Below are 21,009 nucleotides of genomic sequence, written 5' to 3' on the forward strand. Positions count from 1 at the left end.
TACGGTACATGGCCCCATCCATTCTCCCATTGATGCGGTGAAGTAGTTCTGTGCCCTTAGCAGAGAAACACCCCCAAAACATAACATTTCCACCTCCATGCTTGACAGTGGGGACGGTGTTCTTTGGGTCATAAGCAGCATTTCTCTTCCTCCAAACACGGCGAGTTGAGTTCATGCCAAAGAGCTCAATTTTTGTCTCATCTGACCACAGCACCTTCTCCCAATCACTCTCGGCATCATCCAGGTGTTCACTGACAAACTTCAGACGGGCCGTCACATGTGCCTTCCGGAGCAGGGGGACCTTGCGGGCACTGCAGGATTGCAATCCGTTATGTCGTAATGTGTTACCAATGGTTTTCGTGGTGACAGTGGTCCCAGCTGCCTTGAGATCATTGACAAGTTCCCCCCTTGTAGTTGTAGGCTGATTTCTAACCTTCCTCATGATCAAGGATACCCCACGAGGTGAGATTTTGCGTGGAGCCCCAGATCTTTGTCGATTGACAGTCATTTTGTACTTCTTCCATTTTCTTACTATGGCACCAACAGTTGTCTCCTTCTCGCCCAGCGTCTTACTGATGGTTTTGTAGCCCATTCCAGCCTTGTGCAGGTGTATGATCTTGTCCCTGACATCCTTAGACAGCTCCTTGCTCTTGGCCATTTTGTAGAGGTTAGAGTCTGACTGATTCACTGAGTCTGTGGACAGGTGTCTTTCATACAGGTGACCATTGCCGACAGCTGTCTGTCATGCAGGTAACGAGTTGATTTGGAGCATCTACCTGGTCTGTAGGGGCCAGATCTCTTACTGGTTGGTGGGGGATCAAATACTTATTTCCCTCTGCAGAATGCAAATAAATTCATATACTTTCCACAATGTGATTTTCCGGATTTAATTTGTGATGTGCTATCTCTCACTGTTACCAATAACCTACCCTTCAATTATGGGCTGCTCATGTCTTTGTCAGTGGGCAAACTTACAAAATCAGCAAGGGATCAAATACTTATTTCCACCACTGTATGTTCGTCGTTTTTTGGTCCATGCTCGTTCTAATCTTCTGACCTGTGTTTTTAATTCTTTCAATTCTTCATTTTTTCTATATGAGGTTCTGGTTTGAATTGGTGCTATGTTGTCTAGTACTGTTCTGCATCTGTTGTCCCATTCTTGGAGAAATTGGGGCGAGTCTGTGGATGTTGTCCATTCGTCTGTATAAAATTGCTGCCGGAATGTTGGTGGGTCTATTTTGCCTCTCGTAATATAGGTTTTTTGCTCCTGTTTTTGTCGTGTCTTTTTTGTTCTCCAGCGGAGGGAGAGGTTTGCTTTGTAGTAATCTGACCATGGCGTGGCTGTCCACTTTGTATCTATATGTGTGAGATTAGGTTCTGATGGGAATTTGTGGGTAATAATGTCTAATGTGTGGCCTTTGTTGTGGGTGAGTTGCATGTTTGGCCAGTGGAGCTCCCATAGTTGAAGGAATTCCTTGCATTCAAGTACATTGCTAGATTTGGTATCTTCAAGATGGAGATTGATGTCTCCTGCTGTGAGAAGGTCCTGGGTGGAAACGCAAGTATTCGATATGAAATCCATAATGTGAGTTTGTGAGTCTTGCCAGTTGCCCGGGGGTCTGTAAAATAGGATTAGGTTTAGGCGATCACGTAGTTTCGGGTGGTTGATTCTGACTGAGGCTATTTCAAGTTGGGGAAGCATAGATTCTGCTGTTGTTGTGACTGTGAATTGCGATTTATAAATTATTGCTATGCCTCCTCCTCTTTTTCCTTCTCTTGTCCAGTGGGTAATTTTGTATCCTGGGGGACATAGCTCTAGAATTATTGGATCTTTGGAGTCATGGATCCAGGTTTCGCTGATAAGTAGTGGAGTGTGGTAGCCGTGTTAGTCCACTCTTAAGGTTATCAATAGAAATCAAACAAAATAAAACATGGAAAAGAAAATAAGATACCTTTTTTATTGGACATAACTTAATACATTTCTTGATTAGCTTTCGAAGGTTGCCCTTCGTCAGATCGGAAATAAGCAAATGTGCTAGCTGACAGTGTATATAAGTGAAAATTTTCAAGCATTACTATGACAGTCTGACAGGGTGGGAGGATGGGGGTGGGTCAGAGGTATGCATGGGGACATCAAAGCATATCATTGATATTCTAACAGGATGGGTGTGGATAGGTGAGGGGTGGGGTGATCAACAGAGACATACAGCTTTATGGTTTATAATGGGCTAGGAACCCCAGATCCTTGTTAAGTGGAAGACTCCTAAAAAATCCACACTGGACCATCAATACTCACCAGAAACTATTACAAAATTAATCAAATTCATTTTAACTCACAACTACTTCCGCTTTAACAATGATATCTATCTGCAAATAATGGGCACTGCGATGGGCACCAGGACAGCACCCCAATATGCCAGCCTTTTTATGGCTGAGCTGGAAGAGACATTTCTGAATACACACCAGACCAAACCTCTAAAATACTACCGGTACATTGATGACATTTTTATGATTTGAACGGAGGGTGAAGAAACTCTGAAACAATTTTATTCTGCCTTCAATACATACCATCCTACAATCAGATTCAAAATTGACTACTCCCCAGAAAAAGTCAATTTTTTGGACACCACGGTCTCAATCAGTGATGGCTGTATACAAACATCTATATACAAGAAACCCACAGACAGATGCAGCTACCTCCACAACTCCAGCTTCCATCCTTCACATACAAAAAGATCCATCATTTACAGCCAAGCCACAAGATACCACCGTATCTGCTCTGACCCAGGGGACAGAGACAGACGCCTTAAAAGCCTGACTGCATCCTTCAAACAGAAAGGCTACAACCCCAAAATAATCTCCAAGAATATTGCCTCCTCCCTCAAAACACCCAGGGAGAATCTGCTACAGTACAAGGAGAAAAAATCCACAGACAGAATCCCCCGTGTAGTGACATACAATCCAGAGCTGGAAAAACTGAGATAAATCATAAGAGATCTACAACCTATACTCCAGGAGATATTCCCATCCCCACCAGTACTGGTCTTCCGACAGCCACCCAATTTATAACACAAGCTAATCAGAAGTAAACTTCCATCACAGACTGAAAAGGAACAGAAGGGCACACGTCCCTGTAATTTATCCAGTTGCAAACTATGCCAAAATATTTCACAGGACCCCACAGTTATCCACAAAGGAAAGATATTCAACATAAAGGGATCTTTCACTTGCTCATCTTCCAATGTGGTATATATCATTCAGTGTAAAAAATGTAACGAAGGATGCTATATTGGAGAAACAGGCCAGATGCTTAAGACAAGATTCAATTTACATAGACATCACATGAACAATACAGCCAGTAGGGCCCCCACCCCGGTGGGACAGCACTTCGCAGAACCAGGACACTGTACCAGTGATTTCACAGTGAGAATACTGAAAGGTAACTTTAAAACCATACAAGAATGTAAGACCTTTGAAGTCAGAATGATTGAATATTTTAACACCCAACAGAAAGGACTTAACAAGGATCTGGGGTTCCTAGCCCATTATAAACCATAAAGCTGTATGTCTCTGTTGATCACCCCACCCCTCACCTATTCACACCCATCCTGTTAGAATATCAATGATATGCTTTGATGTCCCCATGCATACCTCCGACCCACCCCCATCCTCCCACCCTGTCATAGTAATGCTTGAATGTTTTCACCTATATACACTGTCAGCTAGCACATTTGCTTATTTCCGATCTGACGAAGCTGATAAGTAGGAAATCGAGATGTTCATCAGTAATCTAGTCGGTTATAATTGTGGTTTTATTAACTGCCGATCTGGCATTGATGTAGCCTATTTGAGTTGAACGAACAGATGTGAAGCGTCTGTTCACGCTTTCCAAAAATACTAGGACTAGGGGGCATGCAATGAAGCTATAATGTAGTAAATTTAAAACGAATCGGAGAAAATGTTTCTTCTCTCAACGTGTAATTAAACTCTGGAATTCATTGCCAGAGAATGTGGTAAAGGCGGTTAGCTTAGCGGAGTTTTAAAAAGGTTTGGACGGCTTCCTAAAGGAAAAGTCCATATACCGTTATTAAATGGACTTGGGGAAAATCCACTGTTTCTGGGATAAGCAGTATAAAATGTTTTGTACAGTTTTGGGATCTTGCTGGGTATTTGTGACCTGGATTGGCCACTGTTGGAAACAGGATGCTGGGCTCGATGGACCTTTGATCTTTCCCAGTATGGCAATACTTATGATGTGTAGAAAAATACTGTCACTTGCTTTCAGTGAAATACAGGTCAATAGCTTAGGCTTGGAGCTAAGAGCTAGGCCTCTAAAAATCATAAGACATTTCACTGTAATGAAAGCTGAATGAGGTAATTTAGAGCAGACAGAGGGAGGGGGAATCTGCTCTATAAACAAAAGCTGGACTGGCACTAGCAAGAAGACATGGGCAAGGATGTTTTGGCTAAAAGCAGATAGTAGTGGGTCAAATGCAAGTAGGGCAAGAACAACCGGGGGGGGGGGGCTTGAGGGAACTTGGAAGCATGTAAGAATCAATGCTATCAACTGATAATATGAACCTGGGAACCTGTGAAATCATTGCAATCCACGATATTGACATTTAGAAGGTACTGGCTGATAAGATACAAAGATGGCCAGTGAGAAAGTTTGTGTCCATAGGAATGAATGGTACAAGAAATGTATTAAAAGGCAGTCTGTAGGGTATGTGGGCAGAAGAGAGAAGTCAGACTGTACCTGCTGTGTGTCACGAAGCGCTGTTCCACCATGTTCCAGATATGAATGTCTAATTGCCTGTATTGCCTTTGGTAAGATTCTAATAAACTATGCTCCTATATCCACTGAATCCCGGGTTTCCTTTTGATTACGGAGCTTGTTAGTGCTCAGACTGTGTAAAACAGTCTGAGAAGATCCAAGGTCAGAGTAGTTAATTATTTAGTGGGAACACGCAATTATATACAGATGCCTATAGCCACATTTCGATATTTCCTAGTCACAGGAAGTATCTCAGATTCCGAATAGGGAAACACCACTACCAGTATTGCATTCTGCCATTTGGCCTCACGTCAGCTCCCAGGGTCTAGCGGTAGTTGCAACATATTTGTGCAGACTGGGAGTATATGTGTATACTTATCTGGATGATTGGCTGGTCAAGAGCATATCAGAGGAGAGAGAGACAGAGTCAGTACGCCTAACTATTCGTGTTGGAGTTATTAGGGTTCATCATAAACTACCCCACCTTCTCCCAGTTAAGTGTTTGAAGTACATAGGAGCCCTGCTGTATACATTGCAAGCTCGGGCTTTTTTCCCACAAGAGCAGAGTCCTATATTGATTCCATATCCATGGAAATCGGAATTTAACATTGCTGCGCCTCTACTGGCCATTCTTTAGTATAACTTCTTCTTTCTCTGGGCTCTACCCTCCCTCCCCAGAGGCAGACTCCTGGTCAGAGTTTCGATGTCATCCGCCTTCCCCTCTTCCCCAGGTCATTGTGGGTAGGGTAGTTTTATATCAGCCTGATCTTCAGCAAGGAATCAAGTGACTCAAAAGAAGCTTTCATCAGCTGGATGAAATCACCACCACGTCTCCCGTGGATTTATACTCCCTAAGTGCATCACTTTGCATTTCTTCGCTTTGAATTTTAATTGCCAAACATTAGACCATTCTTCTAGCTTCTGCAGATCCTTTTTCATGTTTTCCACTCCCTCCAGGGTATCCACTCTGTTACAAATCTTGGTACCATCTGCAAAATGGCAAACTTTACCTTCTACCCCTTCGGCAGTGTCACTCACAGAATCAGCCCCAGCACCAATCCCTGAGGCACTCCACTACTCACCTTTCCCTCATCCGTGTGAATTCCATTAATCACCAGCCTCTGGCATCTGTCCTTCAACCAGTTCCTAATCCAGTTCACCACTTTGGGTCCTATCTTCAGCCCGTCTAATTTATTCAAGAGCCTCCGGTGGGGAACCGTGTCAAAAGCTTTGCTGAAATCTAAGTAGATTATGTCCATAGCACGTCCTTGATTCAATTGTCCGGTCACCCAGTCAAAGAATTCAATGAGATTGGTTTGGCACAATTTTACATTTGGTAAAACCATGTTGTCTCAGATCCTGCAACTTATTGGCTTCAATAAAATTCACTATCCTTTCCTTCAGCATCGCTTCCATTACTTTTCCAGTAACCAAAGTGAGGTTTACCGGCCTGTAGTTTTCTTCCCTATCACCACTTTTGTGATGAGGGACCACATCCGCTCTTCTCCAATCCCACGGAACCTCTCCTGTCTCCAAGGATTTATTAAACAAATCTTTAAGAGGACCCGCCAGAACCTCTCTGAGCTCCCTCAATATCCTGGGGTGGATCCCGTCTGGTCCCATGGCTTCACCTTTAGATTTTCAAGTTGTTCATATACACTTTCTTCTGTGAACGGTTCTATATCCACTCCATTCTCATATGTACTTTCGCCGGTCAATCGTGGTCCTTCTCCAGGATTTTCTTCAGTGAAAACAGAACAAAAGTATTTGTTTAGCAAATTTGCTTTTTTCATCATTATCCACATATTGGTTCCCAGCATGTTTCAGTCTCACGATTCCATTTTTAGTCTTCCTCCTTTCACTAATATACCTGAAGAAATTTTTGTTGCCCCTCTTTACATTTCTAGCCATTCGTTCTTCCACTTGCGCTTTCGCCAGGCGTATCTCACTTGTCTTCTTTCAGTTTCATACAGTATTCCTCTCCGTGTTTATTTTTTTGAGTTTTTCTGTATTTCATAGAGGAGTGTGGTAGCCGTTCCTAGCCCATTGTAAACCATAAAGCTGTATGTCTCTGTTGATCACCCCACCCCTCACCTATCCACACCCATCCTGTTAGAATATCAATGATATGCTTTGATGTCCCCATGCATACCTCCTACCCACCCCCATCCTCCCACCCTACTACTACTACTACTATTTAGCATTTCTATAGCGCTACAAGGCATACGCAGCGCTGCACAAACATAGAAGAAAGACAGTCCCTGCTCAAAGAGCTTACAATCTAATAGACAAAAAATAAATAAAGTAAGCAAATCAAATCAATTAATGTGAACGGGAAGGAAGAGAGGAGGGTAGGTGGAGGCGAGTGGTTACAAGTGGTTACGAGTCAAAAGCAATGTTAAAGAGGTGGGCTTTCAGTCTAGATTTAAAGGTGGCCAAGGATGGGGCAAGACGTAGGGGCTCAGGAAGTTTATTCCAGGCGTAGGGTGCAGCGAGACAGAAGGCGCGAAGTCTGGAGTTGGCAGTAGTGGAGAAGGGAACAGATAAGAAGGATTTATCCATGGAGCGGAGTGCACGGGAAGGGGTGTAGGGAAGGACGAGTGTGGAGAGATACTGGGGAGCAGCAGAGTGAATACATTTATAGGTTAGTAGAAGAAGTTTGAACAGGATGCGAAAACGGATAGGGAGCCAGTGAAGGGTCTTGAGGAGAGGGGTAGTATGAGTAAAGCGACCCTGGCGGAAGATGAGACGGGCAGCAGAGTTTTGAACCGACTGGAGAGGGGAGAGGTGACTAAGTGGGAGGCCAGCAAGAAGCAGATTGCAGTAGTCAGACTTTCATAGTAATGCTTGAATGTTTTCACTTATATACACTGTCAGCTAGCACATTTGCTTATTTCCGATCTGATGAAGAAGGGCAACCTTCGAAAGCTAATCAAGAAATGTATTAAGTTATGTCCAATAAAAAGGTATCATCTTATTTTCTTTTCCATGTTTTATTTTGTTTGATTTCTGTATTTCATAAACGCCTTTATTTTCTCAGCCACTTGCTTGGAGAACCATATCGGTTTCCTTTTTTCTTTTATTTACTCTCCTTACATAAAGTTTTGTGGCCATATTTATAGCTTCTTTCAGCCTGGACCACTGTCTTCCACTTCTCATATGTCCTCCCAACCCATTAGCTCCTTCCTCAGGTAGTCCCCCATTTTACTAAAGTCAGCATGCTTGAAATCCAGGACTTTGAGTTGCTGCCCTCCACTTCAGCTGTTATATCAAACCAAACTGTTTGATGGTCACTGCTGCCCAGGTGGGCACCCACTCAGACATTTGATACACTATCCCCATGTGTGATCACCAGATCCAGCGTTGCTCCCTCCCTCGTGGGTTCCGTTACCATTTGTCTGAGCAGAGCACTTTGAAAAGCATCCACGATCTCTACTTCTTTCCGATTCCGCAGATGGAACTTTCCAGTCTTCATCCAGCAGATTGAAATCTCCCAGCAACAGCACATCTCTTTTCTTTCCCAACTTTTGGATATCTAAATGAATAAACTTACCATATCAACTTCCTTGAGCTTAGAGCCATTTAGAATGCTCTAAAGGCTTTCAGAGATCAGCTGCAGAACTATATTATTCTTATTCAAATGGACAACCAGGTTGCAGTGTTCTGTGTGAACAAGTGGGGGGAGGTGTTTTTGGGATCCTACCCTCTTGTGTCACGAGACATCGGGGATGTGGCATTGGGCCCTCCTTCACAGAATGGTCCTCCAAGCCACGTACCTAGCAGAAACGTACAACTGCCTGGTGGACAGACTGAGCTGGGTTTTGCAGCCGCACGAGTGATCGCTCAACATGGGCTTATCCCACTTGCCAGCTTATTTTCGAAAGAGAAAGACGCCCATATTTCGACCCAAATCGGGAGATGGGTGTCCGTTTCCCGTGGGCGCCCAAATCGGTATAATTGAAACCTGATTTTTGGCGTCCTCAACTGCAGTCTGTCACAGAGACGAACAAAGACCACGGGGGCGTGTCAGAGGCGTGGCGAAGGCGGGACTGGGGTGTGGTTATCGGCCGAGGAGAGATGGGCGTCTTTAGCTGATAATCGAAACAAGAAGGGCATTTTTCATGAGAATTTGGTCCGCTTTATTTGGACCCTTTTTTTCAGGTCCAAGTCCCAAAAAAGTGCCCCAACTGACCAGATGACCACCGGAGGGAATCTGGGATCACCTCCCCCTGACTCCCCCAGTGGTCACTAACCCCCTCCCACCAAAAAAAACCCCACTTTACAAACTTTTTCCCCAGCCTATATGCCAGCCTCAAATGCCGTACCCACCTCCATGACTGCAGATTGTGTTCTATCCTCTGACAGCCTTTCCCTGGTTCTGATGTGGGTCTCGGGTGAGTGTGACACCTTTTCTGTTAAGGGCACTGCAGAGTCACATCAGCAATGCATTGTGGTGGGTGTACTACTATTACTACTACTATTTAGCATTTCTATAGCACTACAAGGCGTACGCAGCGCTGCACAAACATAGAAGAAAGACAGTCCCTGCTCAAAGAGCTTACAATCTAATAGTAGGGTATTGGGCTCTGTGATTCCACTAGCTTGTGTTAAATGCTCACGATGTTGGTAGTTGGTAGGCTCTACTCCCATGGTGCTTTTCCCTCTACTTAATTGGGTCAGAGTGTGCTCTGTTTTGTTTCCGGTAGTCCATGAGGTAGTGGCCATTTGTGTAAGACACTTTTAGATCCATTTCATGTGTTAGCCACGTTACAGCACTTAGTTCTTACCTTGAATGTTGCTGAAAGATGGCATTGTACACCATTCTGCCAGCTCGGACCTACTGCTAATCTCAGTACCAGCGAGACTCGTTGCCAGTGGGGCACAACCTCTGATCTGCAGTTAACTGTGAGTAAAGGTGCTTATTCAAATAAAGGACGTTTTCAGCGAGATTAGTCTTCAGGTGTGAACTGCTGTGCCAAGGTTATACACCAGCAACAAGTCCTGTCCCTGGAGCACCTTTAGTGGGTACTGCAGTGCACTTCAGGCAGGCAGACCCAGGCCCAAAGCCCCCCCACCTATAACATTTGTGGTGGTAAATGGGATGCCCCTAAAACCCACTGTATCCACATATAGTTGCCCCCCTTCACCCCTAAGAGCTATGGTAGTGTTGTACATTTGTCCCTCCCACGACCAAATGGCTTGGATTGGGACGTTTCTGAGCTGGGCGGTTTTAGTTTCCATTATCGCAAAAAAAAAAAAAAAAAAAAAACGCCCATCTCAGAAGGGACCAAATCCATGGCATTTGGTTCGTCCAAACCGTATTTTTGAAACAAAAGATGGACGCCCATCTTTTTCGATAATACGGTCTGTCCCGCCTCTTCACATACCCGTTTTCGGACATAGACACCCATGGAGATGGGCGTTCACGTTCGATTATGCCCCTCATGATCTTCCAAGAGTGAAGCACCCCCTCGATGGATCTTTTGCTACTCACCTCAACCAGAAAGTCCCCTAGTTCTATTCCAGGCTCAGATCACATGACAGAGTAGCATCAGATGCCTTTCTCCTCTGTACAGCCTCTAGTTGTTCGCTTCATGAGAAGTTTGCTATTAAAGCCCCCTGTCAAACCTCCAGCTGTGTCATGGAATCTCAACTCTGTCTTCATCCAGCTGATGAAAGCTTCTTTTGAGTCACTTGATTCCTGTCATCTGAAGTATTTGACCTGGAAAGTTGTATTTCTGGTGGTGGTCATTTCAGCTCGCAGAGTTAGTGAGCTTCAGGCTGTAGTAGCTAATCCACCTTATACTAAGTTTCACCACATTCGAGTAGCTTTCTGCATGTACACTAAGTTGCTTTGTAAGGTAGTGTCAGAGTTCCATCTTAATCAGTCAGTCATTCTGCTTACATTTTTCCCAAAACCATGTTCCCATCCTGGCGAAAGTGTAACTGCATACCTTAGATTGCAAGTGAGCCTTAGCCTTCTACCTGGAGTGGACTAAAGCCCACAGACAGTCCATCCAGCATTTTATTTCTTTTGACCCAAACCATATGGGGGTAGCCATCGGCAAATGTGCGATTTCTAATTGGCTAACAGATTGCATCTGCTTCACTTATGCCCAGGCTGGGCTGAATCTAGATGGTCATGTCAGGGCACATGTGGAGGAGTGGCCTAGTGGTTAGGGTGGTGGACTTTGGTCCTGGGGAACTGAGGAACTGAGTTTGATTCCCACTTCAGGCACAGGCATCTCCTTGTGACTCTGGGCAAGTCACTTAACCCTCCATTGCCCCAGGTACAAATAAGTACCTGTATATAATATGTAAGCCGCATTGAGCCTGCCATGAGTGGGAAAGCGTGGGGTACAAATGTAACAAAAAAAAAATAACAGTGCCATGGCCATAGGGAGCCAACTTTTAAAAATTGTTGGGGGTGCTAAATATTACTCTTCCTTGGATACAATTAAGGAGTTTGTTCAAAATTGAGGGTGTTCAAGCACCTAGCCCACTTGAGGTCAACCTTCATAGAGGAGAGGAGACTTCCAAAGCTGCAATGTGATCTTCTGTCCACACACTTACATCTCATTACTGCCTTGGTCAGGATACCCAACGTGACAACCAGTCAGACAATCCTGCAGAATTTGTTCATTGTCTAGAATCCAACTCCACCCCTAAAGGCCCAGTTTTCTTCAGCTCCAGGCTGCATCTTCACAACTAGTATATAAATAGTTTCAGGCTAATTGCCTTTGAGGCCTCGCTGTTTTGAGTTCCTATTTTCGGTGAACTATTATTAGTAATACGTAATTACTACTACTACTATTTAGCATTTCTATAGCGCTACAAGGCATATGCAGCGCTGCACAAACATAGAAGAAAGACAGTCCCTGCTCAAAGAGCTTACAATCTAATAGACAAAAAATAAATAAAGTAAGCAAATCAAATCAATTAATGTGAACGGGAAGAAAGAGAGGAGGGTAGGTGGAGGCGAGTGGTTACAAGTGGTTACGAGTCAAAAGCAATGTTAAAGAGGTGGGCTTTCAGTCTAGATTTAAAGGTGGCCAAGGATGGGGCAAGACGTAAGGGCTCAGGAAGTTTATTCCAGGCGTAGGGTGCAGCGAGACAGAAGGCGCGAAGTCTGGAGTTGGCAGTAGTGGAGAAGGGAACAGATAAGAAGGATTTATCCATGGAGCGGAGTGCACGGGAAGGGGTGTAGGGAAGGACGAGTGTGGAGAGATACTGGGGAGCAGCAGAGTGAATACATTTATAGGTTAGTAGAAGAAGTTTGAACAGGATGTGAAAACGGATAGGGAGCCAGTGAAGGGTCTTGAGGAGAGGGGGTAGTATGAGTAAAGCGACCCTGGCGGAAGATGAGACGGGCAGCAGAGTTTTGAACCGACTGGAGAGGGGAGAGGTGACTAAGTGGGAGGCCAGCAAGAAGCAGATTGCAGTAGTCTAAACGAGAGGTGACAAGGGTGTGGATGAGGGTTTTGGTAGAGTGCTCGGAAAGAAAGGGGCGGATTTTACGGATGTTGTAAAGAAAGAAACGACAGGTCTTGGCGGTCTGCTGGATATGAGCAGAGAAGGAGAGAGAAGAGTCAAAGATGACCCCAAGGTTTCGAGCTGAGGAGACACGGAGAATGAGAGAGCCATCAACAGAAATAGAAAACGGGGGGAGCGGGGAGGTGGGTTTGGGGGGGAAGCGGGGAGGTGGCCAATGTAACCCCAATATTTAAAAATGGTTCCAGAGGTGATCCGGGAAATTATAGACCGGTGAGCTTGACGTTCATGCCAGGCAAAATGGCAGAGACTATTATAAAGAACAAAATTACAGAGCATATACATAAACGTGGATAAATGAGACAAAGCCAACATGACATAGTTTGATGTCAAAAATGACACCCAGAATTTTGATGGAGTGTTTAAAAAGAAGTGAGTGACCATCAACAGAGGGGCAAATAGCAAGAAGTTATAGGGATTAGGGAAAAGAGAATGGACTTGCATTTAGAATAATTCAGAAAAAGAAGATTGTTTTACGCTAGCTGGAAATGAGATTAAGGCAGTTGTTTGAGGAGTTAACTGAAGAAGATGGGTCAAAGACACAATAGAAAACTTGAATATCATCAGCATAGCTGTAGGGAGTGCAGCCTTGGCCTTGGATAATAGTAAAGAGAGGAGCAAGAAAGATATTAAAGAGGGAAGGTGCAAGAAGAAAGCCTTTTATAGGACACCTGACTGAAGATGGAAGGTTGGGGTAGTGATGTTATCATGAATAAGTTGGAATGTACGATCTGAAAGGCAGCTCGAAAACCAGGACAGAACAGTACTAGAGAGCCCAATTGAGTTTAAACGATGAAGGAGAAGAGAAGTGGAATGTGGAAGAGAGGTCCAAAGAGATAAGAATTACAGAATGGTGCTGTACCCCAGATAAGTACATAAGCATCACCATGCTGGGACAGACCAAGGATCCATCGAGCCCAGCACCCTGTCACCGACAGTGGCCAAAAGAACAAGCAATTTGTCCCGCCCATCTTAGAAATACTGTATTATTCCCTCGTCCATTCAATAACATTCTATAGCTTTTTCCTCCAGGAAGCCGTCCAACCCTTTTTTGAAGTCCGCTAAGTTAACTGCCCTAACCACCTTTTCCGGCAGCGAATTCCAGAGTTTTAACAACGCATTGAGTGAAGAAAAATTTCCTCCGATTCGTTTTAAATTTACCACACTGCAGCTTCATTGCATGCCCCCTTGTCCTAGTATTTTTGGAAAGCGCAAACAGACACTCCACATCGACCCGTTCCATTCTACTCATTATCTTATAGACCTCTATCATATCTCCCCTCAGCCGCCTTTTCTCCAAGCTGAAGAGCCCCAGCCTCTTCAGCCTATCCTGATAGGGAAGTCGTCCCATTCCCTGTATCATCTTTGTTGCCCTTCTCTGCACCTTTTCCAATTCCACTTTGTCTTTTTTCAGGTGCGGCAACCAGAATTTAACACAATACTCGAGGTGTGGTCGCACCTTGGAGTGATACAACGGCAGAATAAAATCCTTATTTTTGTTTTCAATCCCTTAATTATACCCAACATTCTATTTGCTTTTCTAGCCACAGCAGCACATTGAGCAGAAGTTTTCAACGTATCATCAATGATGACACCTAGATCCCTTTCTTGGTCCGTGGCTCCCAACGCTGAACCTTACATGACGTAGTTATAGTTTGGGTTCCTCTTTCCCACATGCATCACTTTGCACTTGTTCACATTAAATGTCATCTGCCATTTAGACTCCCAGTCTCGTAAGGTCCTCTTGTAGTTTTTCACAATCTTCCCGCGATTTGACTACTTTGAATAACTTTGTGTCATCAGCAAATTTGATTACCTCACTAGTTACCCCCATCTCTAGGTCATTTATGAATATGTTAAAAAACAGAGGTGGGTAAAGTTAGGACAGCTTTTTGCTGTCTTTACTTTATCCTGATAGTTACCCAGTTAGCAGACTGGATATTGCCATTAACCGGGTAACTCCCGGCTCTGCCTCCTGACAAACCAGGCAGTACTCAGATAATTCTGATGCAGTCTGTCCAAATAGTCAGTGGCATGTTCCAATTTAAATACCACTGAGTATCCACATTTGCCCTATTTAGTGCAGTTTACCTGGGCAGGAGCCTCTCCTATCCAGTTAAATTGTTTTAAATATTGGGCCCTTAATTTTCCTACAGTGTTCCATATTTTCCATGTGGTCTCAAGAATAACAGTACATGAACTTGCATTGTTTCAAATGCTATCTTTCTTCTATCCTCTAGTCCTTGTGAGTTTTCTTTCCCTGAATAATGTACCAATATTATCTTTTCTGCTTTTTATTGAGCTTGTCCTATTATGGTTACTTTTATTGCTTTAAATTTTTCTTTGTTCTCTTATATTTTTAAGGTTCTTTAGGAAATTAAAGCAATTCCTGCAGGCAAAGAAGCTAGTTAAGGATAATCAAAAGGTAACAGCTTTCACATTAATAATGTTATGAAAATAGTAATAAAATATTTTGTGGAACTTCCCATTTTCACTATATATGTGATTTTAGAGAGAGATTGCTGGGTTCAGCTTCTGTTACTTGGCGAACTGGCCATAGGATGCTGCAGAGACAGTGCCTCAAGCCTCTGGAGGAGAGAGTCCCTACAATCATACAACCTTGACCACATAAAGATGAGACTCAACTTGTACATGTTCTGAGTTCTAAAGGGGGTCATGGTCTGTGATTTATATCCATGGACTATCACAGAAGTGGCTGGGTTAAATAGAAAGAAGGGTTAAAATGGACACCTCCATCCCCCCCCCCCCCCCCCCCCCCCCCACCCAGTACCAAATAAAAGCTATAATTTGAAAGTTCAGCTCAAAGGAACTGGAGAAAATTGCTAGGCTAAAATATTGTGTGTGTTTTTCTTTTTCAATCTTTTTTATTGGGGCTTTATTTAATATTTATTTAATACATGTATAGCCCACTCATCCAAACATCTGAACAGAGTACAAAAATATACTCGTAAAAATAATACACAGAACGTACATCCAGTGCCCAAAAGATTCCAAAACCCTTTCCCATCATGCAAAAGCTTTACAAAACAACACAGTTTTCAACTGCCTCTTAAATTGAGAGACAGAAGAAAAATGATGCATAGCGAAAGGAAGAGAATTCCACAAACAAGGACCAGTAACAGGAAAAACTCATGCCGGAATTTCTTCCAAACGCATTTGACGAAATGAGGGAACAACCAACAGGTCCAAATCCTGGGACTTCAAGGCCCTTGAAGAACAATAAGTCTGCAATCTTCGGACCAAGGCCAATAGAGCATCTTCATGAAGTGCCCAAAACACAAAAAAAAAAAAAAGAGTTTAAACTCAATGCACCTCACTATGGGCAGCCAATGCAACATTTTCAACTATGGTGTAATATGTACCTCCCGACTTACACCCGTGAGGAGCCATGCTACAGAGTTCTGTGCTACCTGCAATGCTCTTAACGTTGAACATGGAAGACCACACAAAAGAGTATTACATAAGCACCACCATACTGGGAAAAGACCAAGGGTCCATCAAGCCCAGCATCCTGTCTCTGACAGTGGCCAATCCAGGCTTCAAGAACCTGGCAAAACCCCCCCAAAAAATAAATAATAATTTTTAGTAATGTTCAATGGACTTTTCCTTCAAGAATCTGTCCAAACCCCCCTTAAACTCCGTAAGGCCAGCCGCTGCCACCACGTTCTCCGGCAACGAGTTCCAGAGTCCAACTACTCAAAATGAGGCAGCACATAACTTTGCAGCACGGTACAAAAGTTCTCCAGGGAGAAAAAATTCCTAAGCCGAGATACCAAACACAATTTTTTTAAAAACAGTTTTAACTATAATAGCTACCTGCTAAAGACAACATAGTATCCAAAATCACTCCCAAACTTCGAGTCGAGGTCACCACTGGCAGAATCTAAATGAAACCTAGAAACTGGACAGTAACAACCTTCTTGCATAAGACAGACTAAAAGGTAAGGATACATTTAAGCAGAGAACATATTTACAAATTATGTGTTTTTAAGTGATTTAGCATTTTAACCACTGACAATCAAAATCTGAGTTGATATTTGAGTTAAATGAGCAGTTAAAAAGAATAAACCATTTCTTACTTTGTTGCTGCTGCATTATATATAACAAAAAAGGACTTTTATTTTATTCCACAGTATAGTGAAATTGAATCTACAATTCCAATAATCAATATGCATTGTCTCTTCGGCTATAGACCCCTTCTGATACCACTATAAGAAATATAAAACCACTCTGGCTTCAGGATTTGTATGCACCACTGGATACCCTACGCCGGAAAAATATGGCACAAGGGATACATGGCAAAGAATCCTCTGAGGAGGAAGAAGTTTTCAACAAGGCTCAGCTCAGGTAACTGCATTACCTTTGTAGATCAGACTGCTGTAATGTCACAGAGGGATATCTAGCTCCAGACTCCCAGTTGCACACCTGATGCATTAGGATTTTCCTTGTACTTACCAAACCAGTCCAGAATCCGTGGGTTTGTGCCTGTCAACCAGCAGATGGAGATGGGGAATAAAGACTTGTAGGCCCTGAACCATCAGGGCACCATGCGGCCTTAGGTGTTTAGTATTTCAAATGACAGCAGTGGAGTTAAATATTTTTCTGTCTCCAGCAGTTGCCGATAGGTGGACTGTGCAGCTTCTGACCTAGCTAGTGGTACACTGGGACCCAGTAGAGCAAGGAGATTAACCTCTTTGGGGTATACCAGTGGGTGGAGATGGAATGCAAAACTGAACTTCATATAGGACGTTGAAGCTCCTTGGAATTCAGTATTATGCTATCTCCAGCAGGCGGAGAATGGTTTCTCCTCAGCTCCTAGGTGGTCTGCCTTGGCCCTGCTTCAGTTCCTAATCTGGTTCAGTTGAACTTGTGGGATTCTGTTTGATGCTGGGCCAGGAATGGGGTACAGCTGGTGGTGCCAGGTCCCTCCCCCTCCTGCCACGCTCGTCCTTCTCCTTGTCCACATAATACCTTCTATTTCTTGCTATGAAAATGAACTTTATTTGACCAACCGGGTTGTCACCTCCTTTTAACTATGTATTTCTCTTTTCCGGAATTGGTGATCACCATTACGGAACAATGTAAGCCACATTGAGCCTGCAAATAGGTGGGAAAATGTGGGTTACAAATTTTTTTTTTTTAATTCTCTTTATTGGCATCAATACGAGACAAAACTGGACACATCCACGTACTGCAGGATACTTCACATAATATACAGAAAATAAACATCACTTGTCAGCTACTCCCTTCCAATAAAGCAACCGTGTCATATTAACTTGTTCTTCCCTTAACAGTAGTAACCTTCCACATCCAAACAGAATAATCCCCACCACGCATTCCGTCTGTCATTCATCTCACCTTCACCCTATTTCCCCTTCCTCCCCCTCCCCCACTCAGTCCTCTGAATGGTTAAAGTCCTTGGACATTGTCTCCTCAGTGGGTCTGCACCAGAGAGAAGCATACTGCCTATGAAGTATATTTGGAGATCAGTCGTATATCAAGTATTCATAATGGGCTAGTTATGTTACCTTTGCCACCCATCCTGAATATGGTGCTGCCTCCACCGTAATCCAAAATTGTAGTATCGTTTTTATTTTTTTTTATTTTATGCTTTTTAATACAATAAGACAAGGATAACTTTGTTCAGAAATACAGGCAAAATGAAAATAACAGGATTATGTTCCAAACATTCATATGTAATAGTTTAACACTGTAAAGAAAATCTCTATTGGTGCATTTAGATAAAAACAGTTAATATTTTAAAGCCTGTTACGTCTGTGGCCGTGACCACCCTCAGACTTACCCTGTTTCTGGGAGTCAGTGGGTGTGCTGGCTTCTGCTTGTCTCTGTGTCTGTCTCTGTCTTAGTTTCTCTCCGGCTTTGTGTGCTGATTGCCCTACTGAACCTCACCTGTGTGGGCTATGCCTTTTCCAAGATGGCTGCCGCCGACTCCTCTATGCCAGTATCCAAGATGGCTCCCACTGGGCTGACTTCTCTGTGTGTCAAGCCTCTGTTTGGATGCAAGGTGATTGCTGCAGCTGTGCCTCTGGTGTGGAAGGGCTTTATTAATCACTTAGAGACTACAGCCCTATCCTTTGCATTTCATCTAAGGGCCCTGGTGTATAGAGTGCTCTGTACACTGTTTCAGTGTTTGCTCTGTGTGAGTTTCTATGTTTGACTAGATAGCTTAGGCACCGTGTGGCTTGTTAGCCTGTGTATAGCTTTGCTAGTTCTCTGTGTTTGTTCCTACTGTTAGACTAGATAGCTTAGGCACCGTGTGGCTTGTTAGCCTAATAGGGTTACCATTCGTCCGGATTTCCCCAGACATGTCCTCTTTTTGAGGGCGCCGTGGGGAGTCCGGGCGGATTTCCGCATTTCCCTGATTTGTCCGGGTTTCGTCGGGACGAATGGTAACCCTACCGCGATCCTGTAACGCGGCCGTTGCCGAGAGGTCCACCGACTCCACCCTTCACTTACCATGAAAAACGGGTCGGTATCCTTCCCCTGTTCTTGCGCCCTCCCTGGCTCCAACAGTGTATAGCTGTCGCGTCCGTTATCAGCACTGCAGTCGGAAGCGTTGCTATGGGACACACGTCATCTCCTCGAAGCTCGAACGAGGCAGGGCAGCAAATCAATCCCCGATCCTAGCGGGGAGGGTGGTGGACAGGCAGTGCACAGTCTGTGCATAGCACTGGGTTCCTGCTGGCACCTAGCGATGTCTGGAGCCGATCAGCGCTTCCTGGTGGTGGCCAGCACCAGAGCAGCAGCTCACGTCGATGACGAGCGGAGCAGCCAGGGCTTCTTCGAGGACAACGACTTCGTCTTCGTGGTGCAGGTGCTGGAGCAGACGGTGGATGGAAGATGGAGCAGAGAGAGGGGGAGAGAGGGAGGCGGGCAGGCTCTGGATGGAAGGGAGAGAAAGGACAGATGGTGGATAGAAGGGGGGAAAGAGAGGACATATCCTGGATGGAAGGGAGCAAGAGGGAGAGCAGACCCTGGATGGATGGATGGGAGAGAAAGGGCCCATGGTAGATGGAAGGGGCAGAGAGAGAGAAAGGGCACATTCTGGTTGGAAGGGCAGATGGAAGGGGGCAGAAACAGAGAGAGGACAGATCCTGGAGGAAAGGGAGAGGGTGGGATGGCAGACCATGGATGGATGAGAGAGAGACAGGGCAGATAGTGGATGGATTGGGCAGAGAAAGAAGGGGCAGACCCTGGATGGAAGACAGAGAAATGGCAGAGGATGGAAGAGCAGAGACAAAGAGGGCAGATCCAGGATGGAAGCAAGAGAGAAGGCATACAATGGTTGGAAGGGGGGGGAGGACAGACAGGGGCATACGGTGGATGGAATGGGCAGAGACAGAGCAGACACTGGATGGAAGGAAAAGAGGCGGCAGATAGTGGTTGGAAGGGGCAGACACTGGATGGAAGGGAAAGAGGCGGCAGATAGTGGTTGGAAGGGGCAGACACTGGATGGAAGGGAAAGAGGGCAGATGCTGGATGGAGGGGCAGAAAGAGAGAAGTCAGACACTGGATTGCAGGGGCAGGGAGGGAGAGAGAGAAGGCAGACACTGGATGGAAGGGGCAGATGGTGGATGGAAGGGGGAGAGTGAAGAGAAGATGAGGAAAGCAGAAACCAGTGACAGCAAAGGTAAATAAAAGATTTTTTTTTTCTGCTCTAAGTTAAAGTACTATTGTAGCAGTGTTAATACATGTTTATAAATAGAAAATGGAAATAAGGTAATTTTTTATTGGACTAATTTTAATACATTTTGACTAACGTTCAGAGACCAAAACCCCCTTCCTCAGGTCAGGACAGGATACTGTAATAGCAATATACTGTATTGACCTGAGGAAGGAGGTTTTGGCCTCTGAATGCTAAATGTATTAGTCCAATAAAATGATATTGTCTTGTTTTCCTTATTTGTTTTATTTCTATTTGTTAATTTGTAAAGTGGGGATTGGTATTTGCTAGTTTTTTCAAATTTACATCTGCTATCTTCATATTTTGAACAGTACTAAGGGACATACATCACTATCACTGTTTCTGTGGTGTTGCATTGTATGCAGACTCTGCCTTCTTGGGGTTCAGTTTAATTTTTGTCTAAATATTTATATTGTTTATTTTATTTAAAATTTGCTATACTGCTAATGCTCACTAGCAGGTCTTGGCGTTCACAATGATTAAAACCAGTTTGTGGTTACTTATTCTATAGTGGATTAGGGTGTATCTGTGTCTGTGAAAAAGACATGGTTTTCTGTTGGCATTGACTATACAGGATCGATGATCTGTACTATTCTTGCTGGTTTAGTTTTACAATAGATGTTTGATGTTCTACTGCTCACTGCAATGTTTAAGATGCTGCCTTTTCCTAGGTACACTCTTGTGTGACTCGTAGAAGTTACTGCTTAAGATATGGTAGAATTGCAATGTAGGTCCTGAATGACATTTGTTGTGTTTTGTATTCTCAGTATGTATAATACTGGATTTTGGAGGGGGTGTTAAAAAATGATCGGCCCCGGGTGTCAAATACCCCAGGTACGCCACTGGGAATATGTGACAGGGCGAAATGAGGATTTGAAAGGGACGTGGTGTGGGTGGGGCAGGGGGCGTGGTGTGGGCGTGGCAGGGGGCGTGGCATGTGTCCTCTTTTTCAGAGGAC

General features: G+C 44.1%; 1 protein-coding gene across 1 annotated transcript in view; it reads left to right on the forward strand.

Moving 5' to 3' along the window:
* Window positions 1–21,009, forward strand: part of LOC115482024 (MATH and LRR domain-containing protein PFE0570w-like) — a 351,267-nt gene that overhangs the window by 289,494 nt on the left and 40,764 nt on the right. Inside the window, exons 10-11 of the mRNA XM_030221566.1 lie at window positions 14,690–14,750; window positions 16,539–16,693. Coding sequence (XP_030077426.1) covers window positions 14,690–14,750; window positions 16,539–16,693 — 216 coding nt within the window. The remainder of the gene's footprint in view (window positions 1–14,689; window positions 14,751–16,538; window positions 16,694–21,009) is intronic.

Source organism: Microcaecilia unicolor, chromosome 12, assembly GCF_901765095.1.
Source record: "Microcaecilia unicolor chromosome 12, aMicUni1.1, whole genome shotgun sequence".
Lineage (NCBI taxonomy): Eukaryota > Metazoa > Chordata > Amphibia > Gymnophiona > Siphonopidae > Microcaecilia > Microcaecilia unicolor.